The 20,284-nt window shown below is 37.0% G+C and overlaps 1 protein-coding gene across 1 annotated transcript in view; it reads left to right on the forward strand.

The window, feature by feature from the left end:
• The window catches only part of LOC149822515 (uncharacterized), a 41,567-nt gene extending 22,558 nt beyond the window's left edge, over window positions 1-19,009 (forward strand). Inside the window, exon 4 of the mRNA XM_089981087.1 lies at window positions 17,784-19,009. Within this exon, the coding sequence (XP_089837213.1) occupies window positions 17,784-18,559 (776 nt within the window). The 3' untranslated portion in view covers window positions 18,560-19,009. The remainder of the gene's footprint in view (window positions 1-17,783) is intronic.
• Window positions 19,010-20,284: the final 1,275 nt, after the last annotated feature.

Raw genomic sequence — 20,284 nt, forward strand, 5'->3', positions numbered from 1 at the left:
AAAGGCTCTGCATGCTCAATGGGATGACTCAGAACCATCCACCAGTGAAGAGTCAAGTGATGATGAAGCCGAAACTGCAAACATGTGCTTCATGGCAAACGAAAGCTCTGTAAGTGAAATTTCTGATTTTTCCTTTGAAGAACTTCTAGATGCTTTTCAAGAACTATTTGAAGAATCTAAAAATTAAGCTTCAAAAATAAAACTTTAAAATCTGAAAATTTAGAGCTTTCCCAGAAAAATGAAAAACTCAGTAGTGAAAACTCTGAGTTGAAAAAGAAAAATCTTCTTATTACTTCTGAAATCTTATCTACTAGTTTCAAGACTAAAAATCTGCAAGTAGAAATTTCAGAATTAAAAAGTAAAACTGAAAACATTATGAAAACGGTTTTCAAGTTTACCAAAGGAAAAGAGAACTTGGATAAACTCCTATCTTCTCAAAAAGTCTCATTCTACAAGAATGGTATTGGCTACTCTCATTTCAACAAGCCTTCTTGTATGAATCAAAAGACCACTTTTGTGAAAAGTTCGTCTGAACCAAATAAGGAGTATTATAATGTTAATTTTTTTAACTCCTCTAAGGTTGTAGACAAACCCAAATCCAAATGGATATGGGTTCCAAGGTCTAACAAAAAGGGACCCGATTGGGTACCAAAAAGAAATTTTACTTGATGATTTGCAGGCTCCAAATAAGAACAGATGGATTCTAGACAGTGGATGTTCAAAACACATGACTGGACATTCAGACCTCTTTGCTGTTCTTCATAAAAAGGAAGGAGGAACCGTCACCTTTGGAGATAACAACAAAGGTTTGATAATAGGTATTGGTAATATTGAAAATATAGATAAACCTCTTATCAAAGACGTTCTCCTGGTTAAAGGCTTAAAACATAACCTTCTAAGTATTAGTCACCTGTGTGATACAGGTTATAATGTTAGCTTTAATCATAATGCTTGTCTTATAGCAGACACCGACGAAAATATTATCTTAAAAGGTATAAGAAAAAATAATATATATGAACTATACCTAGAAAACATCACAGAACATTGCCTCATAGCTAATAATGACTCTCAACATCTATGGCACATGAGAATGGGTCATGTCAATTCTAAATACATGTCTAAATTAGCTAAAGATAAGTTAGTACGTGGGTTACCCAAAATATCTTTCAAAAAGGATTATTTTTGTGATGCATGTCAATTAGGAAAACTGTCAAAATCATCTTTCAAATAAAAAAATATCATTTCAAGCAAAAGACCTTTAGAGCTTCTCCACCTGGATCTTTTTGGTCCTTCTAGGATAGCTAGTCATAATCACAATAAATACGTTTTTGTCATTGTAGATGACTACTCAAGATTTACTTGGGTGATATTTTTGAAAAACAAAAGTGATACGTTTTGCCAATTTGAAATTTTATGTAAAAAATTACAAAATGAAAAATCTTGTTCTATTGTTAAAATCCGTAGTGACCATGGAGGAGAATTTGAAAATGAGTTTTTTGAAAATTTTTGTAACTTGCATGGTATTTCTCATAACTTTGCCTTTCCTAGAGCTGCACCTCAAAATGGTGTAATAGAAAGAAAGAATAGAACCCTTCAGGAATCTGCTAGAACTATGCTCCAACACAATAATCTTGCTAAATCTTTTTGGGCAGAAGCTGTTAATACTGCATGCTACATAACAAATAGAGTTCTCATTAGACCCTTATTAAATAAAACTCCCTATGAACTATTCTATGACAGAACTCCAAGAATAGACTATTTCAAAGTCTTTGGTTGTAAATGCTTTATCCTAAACACAAAAGATAGCCTTGATAAATTTGATGCTAAATTTATTGAAGGCATATTTTTAGGATATTCAAGTCATAGTAAAGCATACAGGGTTTTCAATAAGTGTTCTAAGTCTATTGAAGAATCTATGCATGTTAGTTTCTGTGAATCTATTGATCAATCTGTTCATAAGCAAACTAACGATGATGATGTTGAAAGTACAAATTTATTTTTAGATAACACAGCTAAGTTTAATGAAGATGATCATCAATGAACATTTGTCGATATCAAAGATCATCCTCAAAAGCAGATTTTGGGAGAACTGACAAAGGGAGTTCAAACTAGAGCTCAGCTAGAACGGATTGCAAATATGGCATTCATTTATCAACTTGAACCAAAGAAGATTGATGAAGCCATCATCGATGAGTTTTGGATGCTAGCCATGACTGAAGAACTGAATCAATTCCAAAGGAATGAAGTTTGAGATCTTGTACCAAGACCAAAGGACCATCCAATCATTGGGACAAGATGGATCTTCAGAAACAAGCTAGATGAAACAGGTAATGTTATAAGAAATAAGGCAAGACTAGTAGCTCAAGGATACAACCAGGAGGAAGGTATTGATTTTGATGAAACATTTGCTCCTGTTGCTAGACTTGAATCTATTAGAATGTTTTTAGCATATGCAAGCTATATGGATTTCAAATTATATCAAATGGATGTTAAAAGTGCTTTTCTAAATGGTTTTATAAATGAAGAAGTTTATGTAAAACAACCTCCAGGATTTGAAAATGAACAATACCCAGATCATGTTTTCAAACTCAAACGTGCTTTGTATGGTTTAAAACAAGCACCTCGTGCTTGGTATGATAGACTTAAAACTTTTTTGTTAAAAACTGGTTGTTCTGTAGGCAAAACAGACTCTACATTATTTGTAAAAATAGTGAATAATCATACCCTAATTGTTCAAATATATGTAGACGATATTATCTTTGGATCTTCTAACAACACTCTTTGTGAAGAATTTTCTAAGTCCATGCAGAAAGAATTTGAAATGAGTATGATGGGAGAACTCACCTACTTTCTTGGACTGCATATTAAGCAAACCAAGGATGGAGTTTTCATCAATCAATCTAAGTATGCTCGTGAACTTCTGAAGAGGTTCAACATGAACTCAACTACTTCAAAATCTACTCCTATGAGCACTAATACTGTTTTGGACAAAGATGAAGATGGTAAGTCTGTTGATACAAAGGTATACCGAGGTATGATAGGATCACTTCTCTATTTAACTGCTAGCCGTCCAGATATTATGTTCAGTGTTTGCTTGTGTGCTAGATTTCAGTCAAATCCAAAAGAATCACATCTTAAGGCTGTAAAAAGAATAATGAGATATTTAAAAGACACAGTTGATTTTGGATTATTCTATTCAAAATCCTCTACATTTGATTTAATCTCATACAACGATGCTGACTTTGCTGGAAGTAAATCTGACAGAAAAAGCACAAGTGGAACATGTCATATGCTAGGGCACTCTCTTGTATCATGGTTCAGTAAGAAACAAAATTGTGTATCCTTATCAACTACTGAAGCCGAATATATTGCTGCTAGCCTAGCCTGTACACAAGTTATCTGGATGAAACAAACCTTAAAAGATTTTGGTTTAAATTTTGAAAATACAACTATCTTCTGTGATAATACTAGTGTTATAAACTTATCTAAGAATCCTATTCTACACTCACGAACTAAGCACATTCAAATAAGACACCACTTCTTAAGAGAACAAGTCTTAAACAAAATAATTAAACTGAAATTCATACCCACTAATCAACAGTTAGCAGACATTTTCACTAAACCATTGAAACATGAAGACTTTACACGAATTAGAAGAGAACTAGGAATATGCAAACTAAGTGACTTATAAATTAATCACACTTATTATAATACTTCTTATAAGTTTTGTTAAAATCTTATTTTAAAAGTTTTTTTTTTTCTTATCGATTTTTGTTAGTCAAACTAGATTTCCCTATTCACGTACACTTTAAAACTCTTATAAGACACATTCTTTATGTCTTTCAACTTGTCATCTTTTCAAGTACACATCCATTATGACTTCTTGTCATATCTCCTTTCACTCATATCCATAAAAACTAATTATATTAAAAGCTATCATAACATTGTTCACATCACTCATCTCATAACTCCTTTATTATTTTTGTCCTTTTGTGAAAACTTCTCTTACGTTAAATTGATTCACCTTCAACATGAAAACATATTAGTTTATGAGAACTCTTGCTTTTCGAATTATTAGTTAAAATCGAATGTTTATTTTGGTTCTTTTACCTTTCTCTAAAAGATCTAGTTGCTATGTTCTCACGTAAATTTTTACTATATCATTTAATATATCATAGATTACATACACTCTATTATATCTCACGTAAAACTTTACTATATCATCTGTTATATCATAGCCTAAAAAGAACTATCTATTATCATCTCTTCATGCTTTACATCTCTTACAAAAAAAGTATTTGTACTCCACCCATTAGTACGTTTTGTATCTTTTTTTTATCTCTCTCTCTCTCTATATATATATATATTATACGAAGCTCCTTTTCATCTCTGACCATCACTCTCTCATCTTATATCTCCCTCAAATAGAGACTCATTAAAACCGTGTCCTTTATTTTTATTCTCTTAAGTACCTTTAGTACTTTCTCTCTCTTATACAATTTGATTCTCCATTCTTGTCAAACCGAGTTAATGACTCCTTTAAAACTTAACTCTATTATCTATGAACTTCCTCAAATCGAGTTTCTTTAAAAATGTGTTTATCAAATAAACAATAATTCATATCAATCATAACTTTATGTCTTCTATCAATCATGATTTTTTATTACTTCTTATCCTACTCGAAAATCCATATATGTCATCTCACTTTTCTCTATGACTACTCTCACTCATTCCACGCATATCCATAATTTTTTTTTTAAGCAATTATTACTCTTCATTCATAAGTATTTTTTTGTCTCATCACTATTCATAGTCAAAGTGTATCCCTCTCATCTTTACGTATACTCATAAAACAATACAAATGTGAAGATACATTAATCATGACATTTTTTTAAGGCATTCTTTTCTTTGAAAAATGTCATATCTTTCAAACCACATATCCGTATCACCTTTCTTTATGTCTAGTCATTCTTTTTCCACACATATCAAAATATATACTTATTAAATAACAAATTATTGCCTCTCACTCTCTTATCTTTGTTTGTCTTATTCCAAAATCACTCTTCACGAATTTGGAATGCTTCCACATCAAGTAATATCATGTAGAAAAAGTTATTTGTTTTATTAGGCCATTATTTTCTTCACTCTCTTCAATATGTCACTCCATACTCCATTCATAACATTTCTCACTACTCGATACACTCTCCCATAGTATATTTGTTCAAATCTATGTCCTTCTTAACTTACATACCAATATGATACACTATCTTCCACCATTGATTTGATTTGTCATTCACAAGCCCCTTAACTTACAACTCACGAATTTCTTTATTCAAACTACAATCCAGAAATCATTCACTTCCTTTGTCATTCAATTATTGTCACAATTATTTTCTCTCTTCTATTTAACCGTTTGGTTCATTCCTCACCAATACCACTCGTAGCTCACTATCTTCATACATACTTTCAAACTCCTTCTCTCTCAACTTCCTTTTGCAATGGCTTCCTCTTCAACCTCTGCAATCACTGCTGCAGATCTTAGGTATCCAAGTCTTTTTCATGACTACAACTTACTTTGTTCTCGACCCATTCATGAAGGAAAATTAGTTCACTATGAAGACTTCATGCTATTTGACCTAGACAACTATCTCCCCGAACTCAAACATCTACTAGGATCTTCATCCCAAGCTACCTATTATCCTGAACTAGTTCGACTATTCTATATAAAATTTTCTTCTGATCATGAACGAACCACCATCACCACCAAAGTACGTGGACGTCTGATGTTCTTTTATGCCTCCTCATTAGGTCGTATTCTAAACCTACCTTCCACCGGCACAGACCTCAACAACATAGTATCAATTGAACGATCGGTACTTCGAAAAATTCTTCTCTGCACCAACTGCTACCAACTTCCCTGGCACATGAAGAATCTCCAACCTCATGCTCAATTGCTTGCCCAGATTCTTCTCCACAATATCTATCCCAAGCCTCCACGCAAGGGATTAGTACCACGAAAAATCTCTCTCCTTCTCTACGCAATTTTTTCTTCTACTCCGATAAACTGGTCCAACATTCTTTTCGACCTTTTTATTCGTTATAAAAAATTCAAGCCTCTTCTTTTTGGGTGTTTTATAACTCCCATTCTAAAATACTTCAAAGTATCCCTTCACAACGAAGTTATCCTCCATCCTTCTCAGGTCCTCGATGCTACTACCTTCAATCTCAGGTCCCTGCACCTTCTCGGCTCTGATGAAGACGATCCAACATCCAACTTTGATTACTTCTCTGCAATGATGGATGTCCAGCGCTCTCAGGATCGTATCCTTCACAATCAAGCCTTGTTGCAGCAGACTCGTCAAGCTCAACAGCAAGATCTAGACGCCTCTACACATCAACCTACTCAACCTTCGGAATAAACTTATTTTACTGCAATATTTATTATTGGTCTGTAATAACTCTCTTACTCTGATCCCTTCCTTTTTGTCTATGACAAAGGGGGAGAAAACCTGTCTTCATTATTGGAGAAATACTCTCTTTAAACATTTTTCAATATTTTATCATATTATTATTTCTATGCATAATGTCTTTTTGACAGGAAGAGCATATTTTGTTATCATAAAAAAGGGGGAGAATGTTGAGAAACTCTGTTTTGATGTCACATAATATGATACACTGTCGTATTTGATTTTATATGATATGATAATGTGTTCTCTTGAAAAATGTTATATTATGACTGAATATGTTTTGCCATAAATCTAACGAGTATTTGATGCAAGGATATCTCACCCAAAAAGGATGGAGACTTCTTGTTCAAGTACAACTAGTGCAATCATACTCCTTGAAGAAAAAGCTTGATGAGCCATGCATTCCTAAAGATCAACTGAAGAGATCGGCTACCTCAAGATGAAGATTTTTTTCTTCTTTAGAGTCATATGTAACAGAACCTTCAGGAACATGCATATTGCATATTGCATATTGCATACTCATTCATAAAAACTATATCATAAAAGTATACGATAGTTTCAAAAAGCTCTTTTTTGAAAACTAATAATTGTACCTTCTTACAACCCTTTATGAAAAAGGTATTTTGACATGATTTCAAAATGTAATAATTGTACCTTACATCATATACAAGACAACATGAAAAGAAATGTAGGAAAAAGACAAAACATGAAATCGGCTACATAAAGAAAAACAAATATAATATGTTTTTGAAAAGACTCTAGTTACCTTCTTTAAAGAAATGATTTCAAATATGGGTAAAAGACAAAACATGAAAATCGGCTACACAAAGAAAACAAATATAATAAAGTTTTTGAAAAGACTGTAGTTACCTTCTTTAAAGAAATGATTTCAAATATGGGTAAAAGACAAAACATGAAAATCGGCTACACAAAGAAAACAAATATAATAAAGTTTTTGAAATGACTTTAGTTACCTTTTTTCTAAACCCATAGAATGTCGACTTACTTGAAGTCATCATTCTCTTTGTATAGCATTAAATACCTCCTGTAAGAAATCCTTGTTAAATATTCTTCTCAAGAATGTCGACTTTCTTGTAGTCCTCATTCTCTCTGAAGACTTTGAAATACACAACATAAAGAAAACACTTGACATGACTATGTACAAATAAATATCTCAAAGCACTCATTGTACTTACACTCATTTAAAGTAAAGAAGTACTTATGTACTTCAAATCATTAATTAGGATAAAGACAAAACTACAATCCAACGTTCAATGTACTATTGTAAGAAATAGACTTTTTACATAAATATGTATTACCTAAAATATTACAACGACTAGTTTACCCCATACTTTACTTTTATGGAAAAAGGCTTTCTCGAATTTCTCTAAAGATGTTTTTTGAAATGACATAACATTTCACATCTCAAAAAGGCTACGATTTCAAAAAGTAACGACTACTTTTTTAAAAGCTATATAAACACACTCAAATAAACTATTCAATATGGAGTGGAATGGACATGTGAGCTTACAACGAGAAAAATTCCTATTCGATATTTGAAAAGAGAGCCTTGAAAGAGAAAAAGAAAAGAAAAGAAAAAAGAAAAAGTCAAGTCCAGCTCTTTGCAAAGAGTATCCTCTGAGTGACAAACAGAACATTTTGAGAATCCTTCATTCGTGCATTCATATCATTCTGAAGGTTCTATAGGAAGTATTGTAACTCTGTTATTCACTGTTTTCCTTCTTTTTTGAAAGAAGTAGACCTCTGTGAAAGAGGGTGTTGTCCTTCTCTGTTGAGAGAAGAAGACCTCTGTGGAAGAGGGTGTGCCCCTTCTCTGTTGAGAGAAGAAAACCTATGAGGAAGAGGGTGTTGTACTATTTATCCGGTGACTCGGATGTTATAGTGGAAAGCTAAGTGGTTTGCTTGGGGACTGGATGTAGGTCTGGGTATTGACCGAACCAGTATAAATTCTGTGTTTTATGTGTTGTGCCTTATTGCCTGATTATTTTATTTTATCGATCTTTATCGTATTTCACTATTCACCCCCCCTCTAGTGGAATTTCAAAAATGACAACCCATCGGATCAAATATTACTCTACAGTTTTGTTCTCTTATAAGGCAACTAACAGAGAGTAAACTTTGAGGAAAGTTTGGAGCATGAAGAACATTTTTTAACTGTAATGAGGAGGATATAGAAATATTTCCCTGACCAACACTCGGGGAGGAACTCCCATTGGCTAATGAGACTCCTCGATGAGCATTAATATCCTTTATATCTGAGAAAACAAGTGAATTTCCACACAAATGTCTGGATGCACCAGAGTCAATAATTCACTTATTGTCAGTCAGATGAAGTTGATTTCCAGTAGAATAGGCAACACCAACTACAGGATGAGTGGAACTCAAAGGACGAAGAGCTATCAACTCATCATATTCAGCACGACTGAGGGTGATACTACTGTTACTTGCAGATATATTATCCTGTACACTGGTGGCCTCGATAGTAGTAACATTTGCTTTAGGAGCATATGACTTTGATGAAGAAGAGGTTGGCCGACCATGCTTATCCCAACAACGATCTTCTAAGTGTCCAGATTTTCCACAGAATGTACATTGAAGCTTTCCTCTGCCTCCCATACCACGTCCACGACCTCGTCCTCTGATATTCTGAGTATTTCCACGCCTATAACCAGATGAGACAACAAGGGCAGATGACTGAGTCACAGGCTGAGATTGTGGAAGAGATATCGCTAGTCTACTCAGACGATTGTATGCATCAACAAGAGTAGGAACATCTGATCTAGTCAACATTTGAACTTTTGCAACAGAAAAATCTGAAGAGAGACCTGTAAGAAAACGAGCAACCATGGTTTGTTCTTGATGATCCTTCTGCTTCGAGCAACACAGAGGCCTGTGAGCATTAAGTCGTTCAAACACAGCTTTGACAGAGGCATAGTACTGGGCTAAGGTCTGTTCTCCCTGCTGCAAATTATATATCTCCTGTTCGACTTGCAGGACACGACTCACATTCGTTTCTTGTGAGTATGTATCACGAAGATTGTCCCACATCAGTTTGGCTGTATTATAGTAGATCAATCCATCTGCAATATGGGGTTCAATACTATTCATGATCCATGACATAACTATGTCATTATCTTCATCCCAAGTAACATATTTTCCCAATTTTTCAGTGGGTCCATCTTCCAACAAAATATGTTTTCGACGATGTTAAGATACCGACATCATAAACGTTCTGGACCATTTGACATAGTTGGTTTCATTCAACCTTACAGAAGAGCCGTACAAAAAAGGATTGGCAAATGCTTTATATTCTCCAATATGTTTCAATTTGGAATCACATTTTGAAGTTTCAGCCATACTAAAAATATATTTCTGTTTCAGCAGAGATAAAAAGTCTGGACAAATTTCAAGCAACCCAGCAGCTGTTCACAAAAAGAAACCACGACAGTAAGGAACAACAGACCACAAAAAGAGTATTTTTCCAGCACCGCAGGGAATCAAGCCTGCGATTTCCACGATAGTAGTGGACAACAGCCCACACACATGAATCTTGAACAGCAGCCCACACACATGACAATCACGCATCAGCCAGAACCAACGACCAACATCTATACTCAACACAGACTCCCTCGACAAAAAAACTTTCACATAAACATGATAATTTTCAACACAGCAGAGAAAACAAGCTTGCTGTTTCCACTACAGAACTTCTGATGCTGAAACTAATCACGACAACATGAAAAACCAATAACGACAGCATGAAGAATCACGACAGATACTGAAATCATGACAGATGCTGAAGTCACGACAACAGTTGCAATCACGACAGCAAAAAACAAAACAAATAACGACAACATGAAGAATCACGGCAGATGTTGAAATCACGACAGAGGCTGAAATCACGACAGCAGTTGCTGAAATCATATTGACAGATGCTGTAAATCACGACAGCCAAAAACAGGAAGTTCATTTCTTTAAAGGACAAAAGCAATCACGACAGGGACACGATAAACAAATCATGGCAGCAAATCTCGATCACAAATAGTCGTACGAAGTTAGGATCTGTTATCAGCTGCCACACCCAGAAGTCACGACATGTGAAACTCAAGAGAAAAAAAGGGGGTTACGACTGCCAGACCTGAGGGCTCACTCCCACTATGCTCCTTAGGTCTGATAACAGATCTGGGCCAGATCTGTCATCAGATCTCAAAAAAAAATTTAATCCACACCTGGTTCGAGTACTTGATGTTTGGTGCAGATCACGCTCCTGAGATCGTTGCAGATCGATCACGCTCCTGAGATCGCTGGCTTTGATACCATGTTCAAGAAGAGAAGAGATGCCCCGAACCCTAGGTAGAGAGAGAGAGAGAGAGAGAGAGAGAGAGAGAGACGGCTGCAAAGAATAGAACTCGTTAACTTGGTATTAGGGCTTCTCTCTATATTAAATAGAGAGAGGCTAAAAAGAATAATTACATTTAAGCCTACTATAAAATCAAAAATTCAAATAGCCTCTAATATAAAAAGACTTAACTTAAAACCACCTATTCTCAACAAGTAGTATTGTGTTGAATCTTGGATTTAAATCTTGTTACACTGATACCGCCTTTTTTTATAAGATCTACAAGTACCTCACTTATTATTCTCCTTTTATATGTTGATGATATGATCATCACTCTAAATGATCAGAAGAAAATTGAAAAAATTAAAATTATGCTTAAAAAATCTTTTGATATGGTTGACCTTTGTTTTTTGAGATACTTTTTAAGAATTGAAGTAGCTTACTTGCCAAAAGGTTACATTTTGTCGCAAATCAAGTTTGCAATTGATATTGTTGCACGTTCGGGAATCACTGACACTTCGATAATCCTGAAGTGATAAATAAAAAAATGAGAGCTGAAGACAAAGTGTTATTAGATGATCTAACTCCTTATAGACAACTTATCGGATCATTAATGTACCTATCTATTACCAGGCCAGACATTGCGCATGTTGTACGCACTGCAAGTCAATTTCATCATGCCCTCACATCGGTTCATATAAATGCAGTATTAATAATAGTTCGATACATCAAGAAAACTATATCTAAAGGGTTATTCTTATCATCTTTAAATCTTATTGCTTATTACTGATTTTGACTGGGAAGGAGATCGCAATAACCGTCATTCAACTACAAGTTTTTGTGTGTTTGTAGGTGATTCCCTCATCTCTTGACGATGCAAAAAACAACATAAAGTGTCTTTATCTTTCACGGAAGTTGAGTACAGGGCAATGGCTACAACAACCACCGAGGTCGTGTGGATGAGAGCACTACTTTTAGATATGGGTGTTGATGTTTTAGAACCTTCAAAACTATGTTGCGATAACAAAAATGCCATATATATAGCCAGCAATCACACATTTCATGAGCGAACGAAACATATTGAGATGAATTATCACTATGTTTGCTACGAATATTTGAAGGGAACGATTACTTTGTCATATGTTCAGTCTGAGTTTCAAATTGTAGACTTCTTCACCATAGCTCTCCCTCTACCCAGATTCTTGTGTCTTCTTAGTAAACTTTCAGTGATTTCACCGTAAGTTTGAGGGAGAATGTTAAAATACTGTAAATATATACCTTATTGATATATATATATTTGTACAATATACATATATCAGGGGTATTTTGGTCATTTTATAAGATGTATTTAATACAGTTCATTAGGGACTGAAAAGTTCTTTTATCTTTTATTTTATTTTTTATTTTCTTTATGTAAAGTGTAATATGACAAATGGGAGGCAGCTACAAGTGAGGCTCTATAAATAGAGCCTCACTCCCCCCTTGTGATACATGCTTTTAAGAAGCATTTGTGTGAAGTATATAAAATCCCTTTTATTTTATGTTCTCGTAGGCTTTGTGCTTTTGTGTTATTGTGAAGTTCATTTTTTTTATCTCTGTTATGAGATTGTGATCGGTCCATTAGAGACCACATTATTGTAGTGCACTTGTGTAGTCCTTTGTTGGCATTGTATTCGGACACCCTTGTTTCATTACAATTGGATGATGTGCTTTCAACTCCCTATAGCAATCATCTTGCAGATGGAAAGAATCATATAGGATATGAATGCTTTGAACCTCACCGAGGACATGGCATTGGATAGAAATGATTGGAGGAGAAGGATTCATGTGGAAGACCCAGAATGATTTTCTTTTTTGGTTCATATCGCCGACCCCAATTGTTTTGGGATGAAGGCGTAGTTGTTGTTGTTGTTGGGAGGAGTGATAACAAGAAGCATGCTCACTTGTTAAACTGGCAATCAGTTTGCCTTCCCTATGATGAAAGAGGCTTGGGGATCCGTCACATTGAAGAGATGAATTTGGATATGCTGGCTAAAATTGGGTGTGGTGGCTGCTAAGCTCTCTAACCCCTTGGGCTGATTTGATTAAGCGTAAGCATTAATGGTGTCCGTGAGTTCTTGCTACCCATTGTTTATTTGTCTAATAATCCAGCTAAGGATAATTATGTCTTTGCAGATGGGTGGAGACCTCCTCCTAATGGGTACCTTAAACTGTCTGTTTTTAGCATGATCAAAGGGAAGTGGAGGATTAGGTTCCATGTCACATAGGTGCAGGTGCGGATGCAGCGATGCGGCACTTTAAAAAAAACTTCGGTCCGAGGGTGCAGGGAGGGTGTGTGTGTGTATATATATATATAAATTTTTTAACAGTTTTAACACTAATGAAATAAAAACAATTATCATATCATAAATTCATGCAATAAATCAAATTAACAATCTATAATTGTTATTTCTCATCAATAAAAAATAACACCACACTGGTGCGGAGGTGCATATTAGGGTTAACTGAATCTAATTTTGGACAGAAATAGACCTCAGTGTGGTTGACTTCACCTGACACAAAGGAAGCCGTGTCCAAGTGCCCTGTTATACGAGTCCGTGTTACAAGGATTGGGTTTGCTGCGAGTTATCATTGTGGATCTTTTCTTTGTATGAGATGGATTGTGAGGAGGTTTAATGCAGGAGAAAGCGAGTGGAAATGGTGGAATGCTTGGGGAATTGGAGAGTCAAAGGCTGATTATTGAATCCTCAACGAAGGACATTGTGCGGTTCTTCAATAAAGCTCTAGAGGGTCGTTTGAACTAGATTAGAGTCAAAGAACATATTGTTATTTTTTTTGCAGATAAGCAGCACTATCTTTGTAAATGGATCCCTAAAGAGTAATATTGTTCCATTCAATCTTACAAAGTTAGGGGGTCCTAGATTGTGATATGGTCTGGAAGGATAAACCCCCAGACTGGTTTCCTTCCTGTCAAGACATGTAACTTGAAGTACTATGTAACTGGTAAGGGTCTGCCTAACCCTATCTTGATAATCCAAAAAAAACATGAAACTGAGGAACATTTTTAGAGAAAATTTCATCTAATACATAGGGCTGTCAACGGGTCAGGTCAGAGCCGGGTCAGGGTCGACCCAGACCTGCCCATATAATTAATTATCGGGTTTGGGTTTTGTCAGGTCACGAAAATGGAATCCCAAACCCGGACCTGCATAATGTCAGATTTTTTTATTAAAAATACATATAAAATACTCGGGTTGGGTACCTGACAAAAATCATGACCCACCCTGGCCTGAATATTAATCGGGTCGGGTTCAGGTCGACCCAAATATTATTTGGGACAGCATTTTGCATGCCCATACCCGGTAATTCGGGTTTGGGTCAGGTACCCGGTACAAACCTGACTGTTGACAGCCCTACTAATACATATATGGTGGTTTATATGAATTGAATGGCATGAATTCATTGAAGTCATCCTTTAACTTGAATGCTCTCGTCTTTCCTAAATTCTGTTTTGGTGGCAACTGATTACCAGGTTGATCTTCAACCTTAATTTTGAACCTCTCAATGTGATTAGTATATGTTATAGTCATGGAGTGGGACTGCCTGCCAGAGTTTTAGTGTTTGTCTCCAATTAATAGTAAAAAAATCCACTAGTGTAAATGGGTTGTAACATATAATGATGTATGATGCAGCACAGCAGAATATACATGAAGTGACATGGTACAAGTTACTTTCTAATTTATTTTTCGTTTTTATTTTATTGGGGGTTGGGGGATTAGAGGAGGGAGGGAGAGATGATGGTGCCTATGTCATATTTACTGTGGTGAATTTCTTATATTATACAATTTTGTATAGTTCTCACGGTATTAATCTTTCCATGACATACCAAAAAACTTCTCTTATGATTCATAACTCGAAATTCATATAGAAATGTTGAGAATTTCTTAAAGCTGAAGTTTTTTTTTTCTTTTATTGGACATAAACTGAGCCACTTTTCACACACTCTAATGTATTTAGTGAACATAAACACAGATTACAGATGTTTAATAAAAGTTTGTTTTTTATTCCCGTTTCTATAGGAATGACATATGGTGTCTCAAATTTTAAATCCTGAGGAAGGGCATGGGTATGCTGCGATTATTCAGGATACATGCAAAGAAAGAAGATATTACAAGGGCCACGTAATGCGGGAAGATTGTTTCTTTGTTATAGGTTTTCTGAGACCATACTTTTTTGCACTGGTCATAGATGAGACAGTCTCATATGGACTAAAGATGAGGCCAATAGTGCATATTGTTTCTAAACAACATTCCACTATTTTTTTGGGATAACTAGGGAAAATCGCCTCACTCACTCATGAGCCCGTTGGTGTAGAAGCCTCCTTTGGTCACTAAGGTCTAGGGAGTGCACCGAGCTTCATGCATCCATGTGTTTCAAACTTGTGACGTCCCTTCAGCTTTGTGATGTTCATGAGTCGACCTTACCAGATGAGTGGAGCTCTTGTGGGCGACATCCCACTAATTAATCAAACTGAAGTGGGAGCAAATGAAAACCCTGAAGTTTGGAAAACTTCGTAGTAACAAAGCCAAATTTTAGAAGGATGAAAACCAAATAGATAAATTGAAAGTTTAGTAGATGTTAGATTAGTGAAGATAGGACTGTAACAAGAGGGGAAATGGTTCCTTGATTTGGTTGTGGGGTTCTAAAATAAGACCCCGTTGTTTGTTGTCATGCATAAAGATATGGTTTTTCTCCTATATTTCAAAAATTATCTATAATTTTTACAATTGGCAGCATGACATAGTGGACTTTGGACTAGATTAGATAACGAGATGGCGGGTTTAAATGGCATCATTAATGTGATTCATGTGGATTTGAGAAGTAGGGTTGCCCTACTGGGTCATAAGTTTTATCTGATTAATTGGAGTAGGACCTAAGGATGGCCATTGCTCAATGATGCTGATTATGATGATGACTGCATGAATATGTTTTCATACTTTCTACCACTGATAGTTCTCGACTTGGAGTGCTTTCTTCATTTACTTGTAGGTAGGGATGTAAACGGGTCGGATTTGGGTTGGAAGTGGGTATTACCAAATCTGACTAATTGGAGTTGGACTCAGATTCGGACTTGAATAAGAGATGACTATAACTGAATCCAAGTCCAACCGAGAATGAAGGAACCAAATCCAACCCCAAATCTGATTAAATTGATTAGGTCTGATCCACGGTTAGTGTTTATGAATAATATCTGTCCACCAATTTGCATGTCTGTTGAAGCCGTCAGCTAGTTGGTTGCGAGTGTCTAAAGATGCTGTGCCTATGAGGTCCTCTGTTTGATCCTCACGTGTGCCTTTTTTTCCCTGAAAAATCATAAGATGTGAGATCCATTCCAATCAGATCTTGGTATGAAGCCAAGGGCATGTTTGTTTTGGTCATAGGTGAGAAAGTAGAAGCTGAGAGAGTAGAAGCTGAGAACTACTTTCACAAGTTTCAAGGCAAAAAGAGGCAAAAACAATCACAGCTGATAATCACAATCACAACTACTTTTTCATGTTCCACTAACCTTTACAAAGTATGGTGATTGTAATTTACAATCACCAGATCCAAAATTCACAGGGCATTGAAAACATGCCCCAAGTCTGAATATGAATCCGAATCCAAATCTGACCAGGTTCTACCATGCAAAACCAAATCTTATTGAATAACTTTTTTTTAACCAAACCTGACCAAAATCCTAGCAGTTGACATCCCTATTTAGTTGTAGTGCTAAATTTGGCAAGATTTGAGAGTTATTTCCTAACCTACCATTCTGATTTTTTATTGATAATCAAAAGTACCGCATGCCCCTAAAATGTGGACGGTCATGATCAATTCGGTAAATAGCATGCTTCAGATAGAACAATTTTGATATTTTAGACCCACTATTTGGAGCCTTAGACTGTCACGTTGGACTATTAATTTTGCACTCTCTAAAAGGTTATTTATTGATATTTAAATTACTTCATCCAAAGCGTATCAGCTAGTAAACTTTGATCAACATCTCTTCCAGTGAGCTCTCTAAAAGGTTTGACTAACCATGTTTTATAGACGTTAAACTTCTCAGCCATTCACAACCTAGGTCATATTGCCAACTCACAAACCTATTTATGCATATTTACTATTTTGTCTTCTAGGGGACGTTGTTGCTTATTTATGTTTAGTTTGGACTCAGAGGAATGTGCTCTTAGTTTGTGTTCTGATTTGTAGTTTCTTTGGAAAGTTCATGCCTTTGATCACCTTGCAAGATAAATGCAGTTATCAATTTTATTGAAGAAAATGTTTAAAAGCATGATTTAAATGAAGACTTGTACATTCTGCGTTATGTTGGAATTGGAGCATAATCTCATGGGTATCTGTTCTCAATCCATAACAGTGTTCAATTAAGCTGCCTGGTAACCATAAGTTTTATTTTTCGTTCAAACTTGGGCTAGTGTGGTTTTATTTACCGAGCTTTCAGGTTGGTTATCGTGGTTGAGCATTTAACTGTTTGGAGGGAAACAATGGATTGTCATTGGCAGATGAATGGTAGCAAAATTTTTGTCTGTCAAAAGATGGTGAGAACAATTCAAATGAAAAGGACAGCTTCCAAAACTGGTGAAAATTCTCTTTTGGGTATCATCGCAGAAATTTGTATCTGTACTGCTTATTTGGTGAACGATTTGATTTTGATATCTCCTTTAATGGGACTGGAGTTTTGACTACCAGACATGCACTAGGATAAAGTCACCTCTCTTAGTTGGTGGCTTGATCCGACTTTTTTGAACTCTTTAAGTATTCATTGTGAATTTGCTAGGACTTTTCCAGTGAATAAACTCCAAATTCCTTATTCCTCCAAGCCCTGAACTGAGTTTATAGCAACTATGTTGGTGAGCTTGGAACGGCAGAGCTTGAGATATGAAATTGTTGTTATGCAGGTGTGCCTGAAGGTTTTGTGGAGGTGAAGCATGCTCCCAATGGAGCATTGTCTAGAGAAACTGATCTACGGCAGCTAGCAGTTGTCACAAGTGTGCCAGCAGAGGCTTCTGAACCAGAAAAGGAAACAGTTGCCACTTGGTCAGCCTCTCCTGAGAGGTTCGAGCTCCCGAGAAGGACATTGTACCAATCCAATGGCTCCGACTCTCCTTGCGTGTCAGAATCCGGCTCTGACCTATTCAGCAAGCATGAAGTCATACACAAGCTGAGGCAGCAGCTCAAGAGAAGGGATGAAATGATACTTGAGATGCAAGCCCAGATAACCGAACAACAGAAGTTGGTGAGTGAGTGCATGACGCACACTCTCCACCTACAATCACAGCTTGACTCTGCTAACAGAGACTTGTTTGAAGCAGAGAGGGAGATCCAGCGGTTGAGGAAGGTTATAGCAGACCATTGTGCATCAGGGTACACAAAGTCACCTGATGATCAAGTGGTGTGTGGAAATGGGCAAGTGCAGAATGGTTATGTCAATGGTGTGGTGGGGAAACTGGAGGTGAGAGGTTGGGGAGCTTCTGGCATGCCTATGATGAATGGGGAAAGAGAAGCTGATGGGGAGAGAGTGGAGATGTTGAAGAAGGAGGTGGCAGAATTGAGGGAAGTTATTGAGGGGAAGGATTATCTTTTGCAGAGCTACAAGGAGCAAAAACTGGAGCTATGTTCCAAGGTGACGGAGTTGCGGTTGAGATTGGATTCCCAGCTACCAAATATCTTGTGAGGCTGGTGTTTCTGTTTGGGCTATGGTTCCACACTGGAAAAAGTGGTTTTCTTATCTTCTTCCATCCAAATGATGTTTCTGCATGTGCTATGTTAGGAAGCGCTTGAGAGAGAGAGGGAGAGTTGCAAAACTTGAATGAGGATTGCAAGGTTTTTTTTGCCATCTTGGTGAATTTTGGTTTTTCATCTTTATGCCTATGCATGCACTGTTGGATATTGGAGCGGATCTTATCCAACCTTGATGTGACCCATATTGACATGGTCATCAAGGGACATACATGGGAGAGGCTCTTGGGTTTTGGGGGTTACAAGACAGTTATGATAATTGGTCAGATATGCCTATTATGGGTTCATGTTATGAACCTCTTTCGTATCTTCCTATAAATAGGAGACCCACTGTAGTTTGTTGAGGAGTACTTACATGTTATCAATTTTTATGGACATTCTTCCATATCTTCCTATAAATAGGAGACCTACAGTAGTGTGATGAGGAGTACTTGATATAATCTCTTATCGTTTATGGGGTTTAAGGGTCTTGCTCACTTTTTGTCATTCTAACCTGGGTTTATTGAGGGCGCCGATTGATTGAGAACGTCGATCACCCACTCTCACCAAAGCTTTGTTTGAATCGTTCACGATTCATTTTAAGTCAACATTGAGTTATGGGCATACATTACACATCTGTTGATCATTCTAGGTGTGGGTGCATCGGCGTTCATGCGACACTCGTAAAAAAGTTCATCGGAGTTTTTTCTTCTCCCTCATCGGACTCTTGTTTGATTTTTGAAAGTTGACGATGAAAGGAGAGGTGTTGGTTGGGAACACACTGCCTATAGGTCGACAACAGTAGTTGCCCCTTCCCTTGCGAAGGATGACAGTGGTTGTCACCGATGAACAAGGTCGCTAGAATTTGATCTAAGTCGGGGTTTTAGAGCCCATGCCACCAACAACCCATCACCACAACCATCAGGAGGTCGGGTCAGGCTATGTCGGGTGATGGTTGGCCACTTGAGGCCGATTGTGCCAATGACCATTGAGGCCAGTCGCCCTTGGTGGCCGCATCTAGCCCCAGGCTGGCTATTCGTTGTTGGTGGGTGATCGTGGACAACAGTGACAGGCCACCAACGGTGGAGGCCGACTGCAAGTGACGATCAATGTCGGTTGGCAGAAGGCTACCTAGAGAAACCAAAGGGTTTCAGTTTTAGGGCCAGAGCTTGGCTGCTGTCACTTGCGGTTGGTTGTGGTCGACGATGTCTGGCCACCTAAGGTCGGATGTTGCCGACGGTGGATGTGGCTAGCCCCAGTGGTAGATATAGTTTGAGGGAACATGGAACATCCACTATTCTCTGACGAATGTTTTTTTTTTTTCATTGCAGTTGTCAACGTACGGTTGAGGCCAATGACGATTGGTCATCGTTGACAACAGGGGTCAACCATTGGTGGCGGTTGTTGGTGGGGGAGGATGCTGAGGGGAGGGGTTGTAACCCTCTGTAAAAAAAAACTTGTTTCTAGTTCGGAAGGGGTTAGGTTTCCATTGTAGCAACTATAGTGAATCCTGACCAGGGTGGGGACCCAATCTGATCCCAGAACCATTTTCGTGGTTCTAGGTGGATTGGGTCTACGCTAGTCTCGGGGGAGACCCGATCTGGGCCTGAAAACCCATTTGAGGGTTTTTGGGAGGATCGGGTTTGCACCTTACAAGATAGGGTCTACACCCGACCCGACG

The sequence above is a fragment of the Nuphar pumila genome, chromosome 11 (genome assembly GCF_984573655.1).
Source record: "Nuphar pumila chromosome 11, dmNupPumi1.hap1.1, whole genome shotgun sequence".
Taxonomy (NCBI): Eukaryota; Viridiplantae; Streptophyta; class Magnoliopsida; order Nymphaeales; family Nymphaeaceae; genus Nuphar; species Nuphar pumila.